The sequence below is a fragment of the Lissotriton vulgaris genome, chromosome 7 (genome assembly GCF_964263255.1).
Source record: "Lissotriton vulgaris chromosome 7, aLisVul1.2, whole genome shotgun sequence".
Lineage (NCBI taxonomy): Eukaryota > Metazoa > Chordata > Amphibia > Caudata > Salamandridae > Lissotriton > Lissotriton vulgaris.
In genome coordinates this window covers 1631780576-1631795840 of record NC_141695.1, presented here as the reverse complement: position 1 = coordinate 1631795840, position 15265 = coordinate 1631780576, and the positions used below count along the sequence as shown (strand labels likewise).

General features: G+C 50.6%; 1 protein-coding gene across 1 annotated transcript in view; it reads left to right on the top strand.

Moving 5' to 3' along the window:
- Positions 1-15265, top strand: part of DDX27 (DEAD-box helicase 27) — a 166361-nt gene that overhangs the window by 78221 nt on the left and 72875 nt on the right. Inside the window, exon 11 of the mRNA XM_086932592.1 lies at positions 6750-6891. Coding sequence (XP_086788718.1) covers positions 6750-6891 — 142 coding nt within the window. The remainder of the gene's footprint in view (positions 1-6749; positions 6892-15265) is intronic.

Genomic DNA, 15265 nt, shown 5'->3' with positions numbered 1-15265 from the left:
GCATTGGCAAATCCACTAGCTCTGTGTCTGCATTAAAACAGCGAAGCCTATTGGCTTTATAAATACTTGTTTAGGAAAGGCAGTAACCTAGTTGCAGCTTTCATGTTATTAAACAAATCCTTTTAATAGTTGGTCTTTAAAAAGTGTTAACTCTTAGTGTGTTCTAGCATGCTGCACCCTTGTGGAATAGTCTGTATTTATGAATATTAGTTAGGTTTTGATTGAGAAATTTACATTGCAGTTACATGTTGATCATAATGCCAGTCTTGTTTAAGGGGGCGTGGCTTGGATGCCGAGGAGGTAGGCAGCGTGAGCTCGGAGCTCCGTGCCCGATCCCGGGAAATATCCTGAAAACTCATTCGAACCCCGAGATAAAGGACATTATCCGGTACTGGACGGTACTGCGGAGGGTCCGGGACCCGCGGAAGACGACACCGAGCCTTCCCGCAGCAGTAACTTAACTTCGAAAGCTGAACTCGGCCGAGAAGTCGCGGACCCCAAAATGGCGGCGATGGCATGAGATCGCTTGTGACGGAGACATCTGCCCGGAGATCCACTGAAGACCGCTCCCGGACACGCTAGAGGTGCTGGCGGCCGCGTCGCGCCCCTCCCCAGGTGTTGGTAGAACTTTGGGCGCGCCATTGGGCGGTGGTTGAGGACCGTCTCCTGATTGGGGCGACAACGGTGCGACAGTGACTCGGAGACGAGGACCCCGGATCTCAGGCGCAACTGGCGCTGGCCGGACCGCGACCGCTCGGTGCTTCCTGCCTCTTGGTGACATTTCTGGACTTGAGAACCCGGCCGGAGGCCGGTGCCCGGCGACGCTCGGAGGGCGACCAGGAACATATTTGAGGACCACCGCCCATCCCGGCCCAGATGGGGAAACCGAAGGGGAAGGGGGATGGCGCGACCGACACCGAGGCGGCGGAAGGAGCAGAGAGAGACCAGGCGGCGTTACAGCGGATGCAGGATCGCATCCTGGAAGCCATCGCCACCACAAAGGATGCCCTACAGCAAGACATAGCTCAGGTGGCAACGGGCTTGGGCCTCCTGAAGGCCGACCACGACAAACTTAAGGACAGGGTAAAATCCGTGGAGACCACGGTTAAGGACTTAGCCCCGGCCCAGGCAACGGTGAAGGCCCAGATGGCCGACGTGATGGACCGTCTGAAGGTACTGGAAAGGAGGGCCGAGGATGCAGAAAACAGGAACAGGCGCAACAACGTACGCCTAGTGGGCCTGCCGGAGAAAATTGAAGGCGACGACATGGTGGGCTACTTGGATAACTGGCTGCGGACGGAGGTGGCACCTGAAGGCCTGTCCCCCTTCTTCTCCCTGGAGCGGGCACATAGAGTTCCGGCGCGTCCGCCAGCCTTGGGCCTTCCTCCTCGCCCGGTGGTGTTCAAGTTGCTCCATTACCGGGACAGAGACTGGCTTCTACAGAGGGCGAGAGAGGCAGGGCCCTTTCAAGTGGAAAACAACAGAGTCACCATGTTCCCGGACTACACGTTTGAGACTCAGCGACTTCGGGCAAACTTCTTGTCCCTCAAGCGCGAGCTCCGCCGGGAAGGCATCAAGTACTCCCTGTTGTTTCCAGCCAAGCTAAGAGTGGTGGTGGACGAAAAGTCTTTATTCTTTACGACTTCCGCGGATGCATGGGACTGGTGGGATACTTATAAGGCAGGAACGGACGGTGCTAAGGCCAGGGAGGAAGAGGCCAAGATGGAAAAGCCGATCAGGCAGTCCCAAAGGATCAGGAAGAATCGCAGGAGGACCGGGAAACCCTCGACGTCGCAGACGGAGGCGGAGAGGCAGGCGGCCCTACAGGCGGTGGTGGACTTATCTAGAGCCGCCAGGACTCAGTCTGGGAAGGGCACGGATTCGGAGGCTCCGGGAACGGGCTCAGAGACAGGACAATCGGAATTTGGTGGAGCCCGGGGCCCTATTGTGACGCCGCAGACCTCGGGAGAGATACTGGAGGCGTGTTGAACTGGTTTAGCGGAAGGAACTCGTTGGTTGAACACCGGGGCGATGGACCCGCAGCAGTGGATAGACATTGATTGAGGTTTTGGGGATCTGTAATGTGGGGATTGTGGGGTGGAGCGCGCGGGGCTGATTTGTTGGAGGTTTTATAGCATTGAGCCGCGCCTTACTGGCCCCTAAGGTCATCGCAGTGGGGACTGCGAATATTATCACCTTTCCTTGAGGGGTGATCGGGAGTGTTGGTTTGGATGGGGGTACTTCCAGTTGCGGGGGGGCCTGTCCTGGGGGGGTGGGAGTTGCGAGCAGTTGGGGTTGCTCAAGGGGTTGTAGTTGTTGGAGGGGTTTGGCTTCCTGTTTGGAGAGGGTGGGGGGGAGGGCCCGTGGTCGCGGGACTTTGGCGAACGCTGTTCTTTGTTGTATGGTCCGGTTGTGTAGGGGGGAATGGCTAGTACTGGAGCGTTGAAATGTGTGACCTGGAATGTGCGGGGCATGCAGTCCATGACGCGCAGACATAAGGTTCAGGCGTACCTCAAGCGTAGGGGGGTTCACATAGCGTTCCTGCAGGAGACGCACCTCAATAAGCAGGAAGGGGCGGCTCTACAAAGGCGCTGGAGGGGGCAGTTATTCTACACGACATTTTCAGCATTTGCGAGGGGGACACTGATTTGGATACGGGCGGGGGTCCCCTTCCAAGTCTCGAAGTCATCGATAGACCCAGAGGGCAGATATGTGGCGGTGGAAGGAAGGCTGAGAGGCAGGATGATATCGCTCTGCAATGTGTATGCTCCTAATGTGGACCTGCCCGCTTTCTTGTCTAACGTCTCGGGCAAATTGGCGGGTTACTTGGCGGGGCCGGTCCTCCTGGGGGGGGACTTCAACTCGGTTGAGGATGTGCTACTAGATAGATCCCATCCCCCGCTACGTGCGTCCCCGGCACATAGGATCGCCAAGCGTAGATTAGAATGGCAGGAGAGCTGGGCCCTCACGGATGCATGGAGGGCGATGCACCCCACCACTAGGGATTACTCCTTTCACTCGCACCTGCATGATTTACATGTGAGGCTGGATGCGTTTCTTTGTTCGGAATGTGTGCTCCCTGCGGTGGGAGGGGCGGAATACTTGGCAAGGACGATATCGGACCACAACCCCTTGTTGATGTCTCTGGAATGGATGGTGACTGTTAACTGCGTGCCAACATGGCGCCTGCAACCTGACACCCTGGACGACTTGTTGTTCAGGGAGGCCCTGAGTGACCGTATCGAGAGGTATTTTGAGGAGAACAGTGGTTCGGCTTCCTCGAGGGCGGTTGAATGGGATGCTTTCAAGGTGGTGGTGCGGGGACACTGTATTGGGCACACGGCAGGGGCACGGAAGACTTTGTTGGATGACTTAGACAAGGCTGAGACACGGCTGAGGGATCTTGAGAAGAGGCGCCCGAATCACCCGGAATTGCAGGAGGGGCTTAGCGGGGCGCGGGAGGGGCTGGCGGTAGAGCTAGAGCGGCTGCGTAGCTTCGACCACAAGGCGTACGTGACGAGAGCGCATGCGGAAGGTGATAAGGCGGGGGCGATGTTGGCTTGGCTTGCTAACCCTATCCGGGGGGGAGGGCCGATCATGAGGATACAGGAGCCAGGGGAGGAGCCTTGCCACACCCAACCCGGGATCCTGAACAAGTTCCGGGCTTATTATGAGGGGCTCTATCTGAGTGGTGGTACGGGGGGGACGGAGGAGCTTGAGGAGTTCTTGGACGGGCTAGAGTTGCCGCGAGTAGAGGACTCGGAGGCAGAAGAGCTAGGGCGGCCAATCTCCCTCGGAGAAATAGGTTGCGCTGTAAAACAGATGGCTAGAAACAAGACCCCGGGCCTTGACGGTCTACCGATCGAATTTTATGGCAAATACCTAGAGCATCTTGCTCCACGGCTGCGCGAGGTATACAATGAGGCGCAGGAGAAGGGCCGACTCCCGGGCTCTATGTGCGAGGCCCTTATGATCCCACTCTTGAAGCCGGGCAGAGAGGGTGCGGTGCTGTCCTCGTACCGTCCGTTATCTATGTTGACGACGGATTACAAAATCCTCAGTAAAATTCTGGCCAACAGATTGCTGGTGCACATGACGAGCCTGGTTCATGGTGACCAGTGTGGTTTCATACCGACACGCAACACCACTCATAACATCCGCAGACTCACGAGACTGATGGGTGTGGACTGGCCAGACACCGTCTCCCCATTTGTCCTGTCCATCGACATTGAGAAGGCATTTGACAGCCTCGAATGGGGATACCTGTATGAGGTGATGCGCCGCTTCGGGTTGGGGGACGGATATATACAGTGGACCAAGGTCCTCTATACTGAGGCGGTGGCGAGGGTCCGGGTGGGTGCGCTGATCTCGAGACAGTACCCGATCAGGCGTGGCACTAGACAGGGTTGTTCCCTGTCCCCGCTACTGTTTGCGTTAGCAATGGAACCCTTCGCTGCGGTAGCCAGACTGGGCCGCCACTACGCAGGTTTGCCTTTTAGGGGGAGGCCGCACCTCATCTCCCTTTACGCGGATGATTTGTTGATGTTTTTGGCCGATGCCGGCGCCGAACTTCAGGGGGCGCGGAGGCTACTGGAGCAGTTCGGTAGGTTATCGGGCCTGAGGGTCAACTGGCCTAAATCCTGTCTGTTTCCCCTGAGGCCGGGAGAGCCGTGCCCACTCACTACTCAGGAACTCCGGTGGGAGCCGCGCTGCCTACATTATCTAGGGGTTTATGTTTACCACACCCCGTCCGACCTGCTGGATGGCAACGTAACTCGCTGTATTAACGCCCTGCGGGGATCTATGGACTTCTGGGCGAATCTGCCGCTTTCTCTGGCTGGTAGAATTTCCCTGCTTAAAATGATAGCCCTGCCCAGGCTGTTGTACTATTTTAGGACACTGCCGGTATGGATCCCGAGTTCGGTTTTCAAACGCCTGAGGTCACTGATTATAGCGTTCCTGTGGGGCACGGGTAGGAGACGCATAGCGCTCGACACGCTGCTGCGCCCCAAAGATGAGGGAGGTATGGCAGTGCCGGACTTCGAGGGGTATTACCTCGCTGCCCAGCTGCAGACTTTCACTCAGGAGGTGGCGAGAGTTTATAGAGGTCCCGAGGACGCGAGAGTCGGAGGCGCCCCGCGACACGTTCTGGCTTATATCACGCTGCACCAGAAACTCCGAGTGGGAGACCTGACGGTCGAGGAGCAGACTTTCCGTCTATGTTGGGACCGGGCCCGTAAGCGGGCGGGTGTCCGCCTTATGTACGCCCCCGAAATACCGTTGGGAATGGTCACTGCCCTCCCACATGGAGGTGACTGGTCACGCTTGCTCGGGTGGGAGGAGGCGGGAGTACACGTGCTGGGTGACCTCTACGAAGATGGGGTGTTGCTGCCGTTTCGGGACCTGCAAGAGAGATTTGACCTACCGAGGGGTGACTACCTGCTGCACGCGGCAGTCACAGGCGCCATGCGAGCCCACTGGGGGGAAGGGCTGCAGGAACCAGGTACCTCATTGGCCTGCCAGTACGCCATGATGGCGGCGGGAACCTTTAAGGCCGTCACATGCCTGTACTCGCGGATGCAGCGGGAGGCCTTGCAACCTCTGGCAGCCCTGAAGGCCAAGTGGGAGCTGGACCTCCAGGTGGAGATACCAGACACGACCTGGGGCCAACTGCTGAGGAGGGCGCGGAAGAGCTCGAGGAATGCCAGGTTCCAATTAATCCACTTCTATGTTATCCACAGGGCATACCTTACGCCCGGGAAAATCCAACAGTACTTTGGGGCGGTCGACGCTGCCTGCCCCAGATGTAATACAGCGGGGGCGGATTTCTGTCATATGCTGTGGGATTGCCCCTCTTTAAGCGACTACTGGCAGGAAGTTGGACGGGCCCTTAACGGGGCGACGGGCAGGGATATCCAATACACTAAGGCAGTTGGCATCCTTCACTGGTTCCCACACACACCTAGAAATACGATGTCAAGTAAATTTATAGATTTAGGGCTTATCCTGGCCAAGCGGGAGATCACACGAAATTGGAAATCCAGAGTGGGGCCCACGTATAAAAGATGGTATGGGGAGTGTCTGAGATGGGCCGCGTGTGATAGTACCCTACGATACCAGATGGCCTGGAGGTCGAATGATGAGAAAGCACTGGAAAGGGCGACTGCATGGGAGGTGATGGTGCAGGCGCTCAGGGATGTGGACGATGAGGGGCAGGAAGGCGAGAGCGAACTAGCCGGAGCAGACCCTAACACTATACAGGAGAACACACCTTAGCGATTGTTTGCTTCCTCCTGCAGCACACCAGGCACTGATACATGGTTACTCAGGCGCAGCGCGACCACGGGGGAGGGCGGGTAGGAAGCTGGTTTGGAGGGATGTTGGGGTACCGAAAATTGGGGAGGGGGAGGGGCGTAAATCACAAAAGCATCCCAGGGTTATTTGCACAATGAAGCGGTCAGACAATGTAAGAAGTATGTGACCAAGACGGAGATGGAGCTGCCAGCATCGCGCGCGGGGAGAGCTCCCCGGACGAAAAACGATTGTATTCAATTGCACTGATCCGTGCCATATTCATTTTGCTAAATATCTTGTCTGTACTTTTCTATTGGTGATGCAATAAAAATGATGTTAAAAAAAAAAAAAAAAAAAAAAATGCCAGTCTTGTTTAATTCTTACCCTTTTGTCAGAACTGTTCATCTGTGACTACACATTAATGCAGCTCTAATCTTTGATTGTTCATATGACAGGTAAAAGATTTGGCTTCTGTTTCCCTGAAGAATCCAGTTCGTATTTTTGTGAACAGCAACACGGACGTTGCACCCTTTTTGCGTCAGGAGTTTATCCGGATCCGCCCCAATAGGGAGGGGGACAGAGAGGCTGTTGTATCAGGTAAGTCATGCACTTTAGTATTTTGTGGATTTAATTTGTTGAACTATGTCAGTCAGAAATTGTGTATGTCATCTCAGCTAGAAGTGGTGGAAACGGGCAGTCCATAAGGTCCATGTAGGATGTTTGAACATCATCCTTCTTAGTGCTGTAAGTTGGTATAGAGCCAAAACAATATCCAAAAGTCAATAGGGTGGCGGGGTGGTGACTCAACAGCATGGTAAACTTCGATTCTAGGAGGTACGTTGTTGAGTTATTCCTGGTTACATTTGGAGTAGTGATAAATCTGCTGCCAGATGAGAGTATGCCAGCGGGTGGCTCTAGGAACAAGAATATGTCATTTGAGGTGGTACAAGAGGAGTTAGTACCAGAAAAATATTTGGGATTGAAGAAGAGTGTTGTAGGGGTAGAATACTCTGGCTTCATGGGAGAGGGTATTGAAGGTTATATTAGTCTGGTGATGGTGTTCTAGAGAAGGATTCAAAGACAATGTGCCTGTTGAAGAATAACACAGTCTTATTCTCACAGGTTTAGTCACATCTAGCCCATACTCTTCTTTCCCCTTTTTATATTTATATTTCTCTTACTCTTACTCTTTTCTTTTTTTAAATGTATCTACATCGTATTTCCCCTTTCACCTCCTGTTCTCCAGCTAGGAATTGTTGCATCCATTTCTATTTTGCATCATCACCCCTTAGGGAAAAAGGTGAATCTATTTAAGATCCATGCATTAGAAAGAAGATCCCTGAATCCTTGGGAGGAAGACTTGGAAACGGCAAAGCGCCGCCTTTAACTCCAAAAGATTTATGTGGTACGAAGCATGCTGTTTGGACCATTTGCTGTGAATCTCTAGATCCAGAAGGTGTGCATCCAAAGCCATCACCACCTGTGGTGTTGTCTGGTGGAAGAAGAGACCCAGAGAGATGTTGTCCTTGACCTTCAAAGAAAACATTGCCAAGATCATTTCTGAGTTTATGGAAATTATGTTGTCGAACGATTCCTGAGATTGAGTGGACTGCGCCACGAGCTGCTCTTACAGGAACGTTATGTGAAAGCGACAATGTGGGATCCACGGGATGCAGGAAGAAATCATCCCTAGCATGGATTAGTATGTCCTTCCAGAAACTGACCTTCTTGAAGCCAGCAGACCTGCTGTCTTTTGGAGGCGTGAAATCCTTTCTTCTGGAGGCTGACTTAAACCCGAATGGTGGCACCTTGAATTGATATTTGCACCCTGCTCCAACTTGAGAAATATGTTTAGGATGTATGGGAATGTGGAAATATGCATCCAGTAGATCGAGGGAGGATAGGTAGTCTCCCGTATCTATGAGAAGTAGGATCTCCTGCAGAAAAAGCATCCTGAATAGGTATTTTGATGAACTTGTTCAAGAACCTGAGGCCAGTGTCTGCCTCCATTTTCCTATTTTCTCCATGATGAGGAAGAAGACGGAGTAGGATCCCAGATTGCGCTGATGGAATGGTACCTCTTCTATTTTGGTATGGAGAGGAGCAATCGTATTTCTTTTCTGAGAATTGGAAGATGATGATGAGATGTCTTCCATGGATGGAAATTTGGAGGCAGCTGAACAAATTCCAAGGTGTGACCATGCTGGAAAACGTCTAACACCCATTTGTCGGAAGTTATGGATTTTCACAGTTTGATGAATTTGGACAAGGTGGGACTGAATTGAAGTGGAACTGAAGTGACAGGGGCCTGCGACTTCTCATTGTCTCCTGTTGGAATCCTGAGACTTTCTGACTAATGGTGGATGTCTGTGTCCTGATGCCCTCGAATAAGACGCCATCATATTGAAACTGTAGGCCTGGCCCGAATAGCATGGTCGATAGGCCTGCGGAGAATAGGGCTGGAACGGTTGTTGGAACTGCAGTCTAGAGGTACTGACCTTTACCTCTGCCTCTAAAGGGTTGAAATCTTTGCTGATGTAGAGTACCAATCGATTTGGCTGTGGCGGTGTTGAACTTGGATTGGAGTGCATCGTTGATGTGCTTTCCGAAAAGACATTCTCCATTGAATTACATATCAGGCACCTTAGCCTGCACTTCTAGACGGAAAGTAGTAGCTTTCAGCCACCCATTGCTGCTCCAGCCATCTGTCTAAAGGCTGTTGACGAAATGTCCACAGCGATATCGATCAGTTCAGAAGAAGCCTTTTCACCTTCTGAAAGAATATCCTTAGCCTCCTTCTTTTTGTGAGATGTCAGGCCACGTCTGCCAGTCATATCTCCCTAGGATGGCCAAGGCATTGGAGGCTCTAATGGAAGGGGCCGCCAAGGCAGAAAATCTTTCCAATATTATCAAGGCGGGCCCTTCCTTTAAAGGCGGATCTGTACATGGAGAAAAGGTTCTTAACCCTTCCCTATGCAGCCTGCATAATGACCGAATCTGGCCATGGATGACCAATGAGGCATGAGGATGAGTTTTCAGGGGCCTTATATATTTTTTGTCGAGCTTTAGTACGACTGCAGTAATGGATGCTGGCGCTTTCATCAATTTGAGGACCTCCTGCCACAAGAAATCCACAATGGGGATAGCTCGAGTGGTGCGTTGTGTGCCTGCCTGGTTTAAAATCGTAAAGAAAGCAGCATTAAGCTTGTTTGGGTGGCATAGGAAAGTCGAAGAGTTTCAAGGCTCGCTCTCAAAGATTCGGAACACCTCCAATAGCTGCAGGTGGCGAATCAGCAAGTGGCAGGTAGGAGACGGTGGCATTGGGGTAACATAATCGTCGCATTCATCTGGAACATCAGGCTCTGCATACAGCTCACTCGCCTCCATCTGCTGATCATCGCTATCCTTCGGATCATCATGAGTGGAAATAGCTGATAGTATTATTTTCTCTTAAATATGTTCTAAATTACTCTGAGGAGCAGTGCTAAAGATGGGAACCTCAGGTGGAGGCCGCTGAGCAGAGGTGGCATCCGGGAAGCGTTTATAATAGTTTTATCATGTGACGCAAGTCAGTGACTAAGGATGTTGGGACACGAATGGAGGGTTCTTGTAGTTGGTGGTGTTCTTCCTCCTGTTCCTCTTAAGGATAATGCTCCTGGAAGGAGTCCACATCCTGAAGGAAAGGAGGATCTCTATCCGTGAAGGAGTCACCCTGTAAATAAACTGATTGGTAATCGTCTCCATCATCCTCCTCCTCTGATTCTGGACATTTACCTTCAGTTATGACGGACTGTAGGCAGGTCCAAATAAACCTTCTTCCTCTGATCTAGGAGGTGAGCGGGAGGCAAAAGAGAGATTTTTCTAAGTCCTGTAGTGATGGCTTCGATGGCGGCATCAAAATGGTTTTTCCATCCGTCCACGATGTCAATGACATGGCTGATGGTAACGCCAATGACGCAGCGTGAAGGGTCTTCATTGACTGAGCAGCAGACGCGCTAATCTTCGTGGTCGGAGATGGTCTTGTCAACAACGTAGTCAGGGTCACATTCTTGCTTGACGTCTCTGCTGACATTTTGATAGTTGACTGGATTCCTGAAACCAAAGTCCTCTCAGTAGACAGCAAAGTCTTCAATGATGGTGCCATCGATGGGCGTTCTTTTAGTGAGTACGGCTCCTTGAAGGGGGTGTGAGGTGCAGACTGAGGCGCTGAGCCAGACCTTTGAAGAGAAGTGGAAGTGCCAGCCTGTTTTTTCTTAGATGTTTTCTCTTCAGAAGCGTCCTTTCCATTAGTCTTAAATCTCTTGTGTGTCTGTGGATAGAGGATGAATCTCCTCTTTTTTCTTTTCCTGGAGGAGGAATGAGCCTTCTTCTCCCGCTCAGAACCGGAGTTTGAGGCTGACTTCTTTTCTCTGGAGCCATAGAAGCAGTCTTCCCTCTGTCCTCACCAGAGCTTGTTGGTATTATTATAATCTACTAGACTATGCAGTGTATATTTGGCCTGAACGAAGACGTTTACTTTTCCAAATTTGCCTCTTTTTTTCTTATGAAACAATTTTTAAATCTTTCTTTTCTAATGCCCTGGTTGCAATTTCTATATCTCCTTTCTATTATTAGCATGTAGTTATTAGAAATCACACTAAGGGATGATTTTTTTATTCTTGTGCTCCATGCAGTAAGGGTGACTGCCGGTTGGGAGTGGCTTGTTGGTGTGTTTCACCTACATGCCTTATGGCTCCAGTTATCTGTATGCACAAATGCAAGGATTTTATTGGTGTGATGCTGGAGACTGAGGCCATTGGTGTTTGTTTTGTGTGTGTGTGTGTCTGTTTGAACTTTTATGTACTGGAGTCTGTCTGTATTGCAAGCAGATTATAGGAACTGTTGGGTATGTACTTGTGGCTTCACAGGCTATATTTGTAATGTGGCGTCTTAAGGAGTTGGTCAGGTGTGCCGACATGGAATAGTGGTAGAAGTGGTGTGTTACTGTACTTAATTTGTGTTACAGCTTGCTCATAATGGGGGCTTTCAGTGGGTGAGTTACTGGGTGCTCGTTCAGGTGCTTTCCTTCATCTGACACATAGGCATATTAGTTAGGCCTGTTAGTACAAATGGCTGTGGAGCTTGGTGTAGTGCTGAGTTGCATTATGGTGTCCTTCAATGTATGTATTTATTCAGAGTTGTATACAGCGCAAACATGACCCATGTATGTTTGGTTAGTTGTAAAAGAGAGTAGATGGATGAGAGTTTCTCTTATTTCTTAGTGATATATTAGTTTGTCATCTGTCTACTGTGTAAGGAAAAAGGATTAAAATGTCACTTGGTGTGTATAAAGAAAGAGCATCGTGTAGTGAGGTGATGATGTGCAATGTGAATGCTGTGATTTACGGATGCAGCTTAGACTGTTGGGGCCTCTGTGCCAGGACTAGTCTGGCAGTGGAGTTGAGGGAGGATAAAGCCCTGGCAGCTGCCAACTATGCTGTGACTGTTGGCAGTGCCTAAAAAGTAATAAATAACTTGCCTCCGACCTACATGGCTTCAAACTTTTCTACATGAAGTCCCTGCAATCAAACTACAACATTGTACTCGCCCCATTACTCACATAATCTGAGGAAAGTATAGTGCTTGTTCAAAAATTATTTTAAAAAAAATTTGCTCTAATATAAATTGCTCCTTCTGATCGAGACTTCTAGCTTGAGATTCCTCCTCTTGTGACTTTCTACAGGCGTCAAAATGAGAAACGTTCGTAGCAATTCCCTTCTGTGTCAACAGGTGGCATTGTGCAGATCCACATCAAGTCTCGCCCCAGACAGAACATTGGGGCCAGAATATCTGCAAGGTTTTTTTCTTTCGGAGCCTACCGGCAGATAAGCAGCCTATGGATTCCTGTATTGGCTTCTACCCTCAATTTCTTTTCAAAGTTGCAGACATTGTCACCCCAAAAAAACTACATGGTTTAAAACGTGTCGTGACAGTCTCCGCCAGATGTCCGTGATGGATACCCACCACGTCTTTTTATGGTGCCTCGACTACAAACGCGACTTGTATCAGTGCTGCAGAAAGGTGACTAGGAAGGCCATCCGTGACCATGAGGTCAAACGTGCCCTTGCCAAACCTCATAGGTCAAAAAATAAATCGCGGTCAAATGCGCAATGGTCTCTGTTGATGGCGCAGATGCGCTCCTGCTCCTAAGGCAGTTCATGTGACCGGTCATCATAGAGATCACGGAACTAAAGTAAGTCGAGGAAATACCACAAGAAGCATAAAAAATGAAACATAGGTCTCCTTCATACTGCCACTCCCACGACTCGGAGTATTGAGATTCCCCAGGTACCTCTAGGCCACAGTCATTCCTCACCATTCTGAACTGAATTTGACGCTAATCCAGCTTCTGTCCCATCTTGAATGGACTATGACGTCACAACAGCTCCAGCAGTACAAGGGGGCCATAAACATTTTTGGTGCTAGAACTGATACCTCTGGAGTGCCTTTCGTGCCCCAAGGATCTGAAGGTGCCCCACGGATCTGAAGGAGCCCCAATTTTGTCTACCGCCAGCAGGTCTTTGTTGATGCAGATTGCACCCCTTGACCTTGCCTTGGGGCTGATCATGCCCTCAACTTCGGATCCGCAGCATCCTGGATTGATGCCATCTACAGTCCCACATTTGGCACCTTGCCTGACTCCACATTTGGCACCACGACCAGCGCCACCAGGTTGCCTATCGATACCGATCTCGACATCACTCATGCCAGAAGGGGAGCCGATTGTATAGTCTGATTCAGAGACCCACGCTCCACCACCCAGAGCTAGACAATATGCCTACTCTGAACCAGACTATGCCCCACATTATGAATTAGGCACCTTTGAAGATAGTGATACTGATAAAAACTTTTTGATGTGGGCAATAATTTTTATGATCTCCTGAATGCAAGTGGTCCGGACACCTCCCCAGACGTTGACCTCTTCTCCCCTAATCCCGAAATGGCTACTAAAGATTCTGCCTCTTCACCACAGTAATCCGAAGCACGGCTGAAACACTTGACCTTGTTCTGCCAACACAAGAAGTCAAGACAACTCTTACTTAGGCCTGCACAATCCACTCAGTTGACTGTGCTCCCCTTCAACAAGGTTTTAACTGACATTCTGATGGGCACCTAGTCAAAACCAAGATCTTGCTATTGAGTCAGTACGCAGGTAGCGAGGTGGCACAGGCCTGCCCCTGGGAGGCCTGCACTTACTCTCACAACATCCCATTCCAGAGAGACTCCTCCTCAAGGCATCAACAAGTCTTTTGAACCCCTATCCTTACCCTACAGCCTGCCTCACAGAGAATCGTAAAGGACTGAGCATTCGCAAAACAGATGCTCTCCTTGGCCAGCCTCGCCATAGGTCGGTGAATACTACATACCTCCTGGGCAGATGTTCACATGCATTTTGAGCCGAAATGGTGGCCATCTTGCCAATGGTCTTCGACAACGCTCTTCAAACATGCAAAGGCTGGTCCCTGGGTGGACAAGATTCAGCAAAATATTCCATTAAATCTGGTCTGGCAGTTGGCACCAGCATGGTATTTAGGTGTTGTGCCTCAATTCGCCTGCAGATTTTTTAGCTGATGTCTCTTAAAGACATGCCCTTTGATGGCTCTAGGCTGTTTGGAGCAAAGGTGGAGTCTTCCCTTGAGATGTTTAAGGAGAGTAAGGCCACTTTGTACCGCTTTTGGCCGCCATAAGTGTGGCAGGGTATGCTCCGACGTGAGTCCCTTGCTCACTTTGCCACTGGATTCAAGCAAGCCGGGCTGAAGACGGCTGGAATGCCAGAAACCGGTCCTCGGAAGCTTGTTTCCGGTCCAGGAAAGACATGGCTTGGCAGTTCGGGCTGGACTGTTCCCATGAGGCACAGGTTCAGACTGATTTGCATATAGCCATGTCTGAACTGGGGTGGCAGAGTGGGCTAAAGAACGGTGATGGATTAAACCCAGATCTTTTGACTGGGTGTGAGTGTTTGATTGATTCAGATGCTCCGTCCATCACCACCCCCTTTTGTACCGCTTCAAACATGCAAAGGCTGGTCCCTGGGTGGACAAGATTCAGCAAAATATTCCATTAAATCTGGTCTGGCAGTTGGCACCAGCATGGTATTTGGTTGTTGTGCCTCAATTCGCCTGCAGATTTTTTAGCTGATGTCTCTTAAAGACATGCCCTTTAGTGGCTCTAGGCTGTTTGGAGCAAAGGTGAAGTCTCCCCTTGAGATGTTTAAGCAGAGTAAGGCCACTTCCTGCTCGTTGGGCTAAACTGCTTCAGTTCAGCAGTTTCCCCCAACAGCAGCACCACTTTCGAGGCATCTGTAGAGGCTACCAGTAGGGCCAGAGACAATATGCGCTTCAGCAGCACATACTTCTCACTTCTTTTGATGTGGAGACCAGATATCAAGAATGGGATAATAAATCAAGAATCGGAGGGCGCGCATTCTCCTATCTTGCCCCCTTTCATTGGAACAGGTAACCGCAAGAGATGCGCCGCTGTACCTCTCTGGGACACTTCAAAAAATGCCTGAAAACCTGGATGTTTTAAGGGGGTTGCGTGGGCGAGAGCCCTGCTAGTGTGCTGCCAAGCGCAGAGATATCCCCCTGGGGATGATTTGTTGCGCCATATAAATGTTAAATAAATAAATATCAGGCTGACATTGTCCAGTCACCCAGGGGCACTGACCTACCCAAACCCCTAGCCCCTGCGCCCCTCTCAAACCGTTTTAGTTTTTGTTTGTTGGCATATATCAGTATGAGGTTGCATCACTTTCCACCTTCCCGGCTGGTGGAGCATAGCGTCTGATCAATTGGTACTCCAGATTAAGAAAAATGGATACTCCCCATCTTTCCTGTCCTACCTCCCCAGACATGCAAATCAAACCACAACACCTCCAGGAGAACCACTTGTCCATACTCTTTGGAGAAGTTCAAGCTCTCTTTGCCAAGGG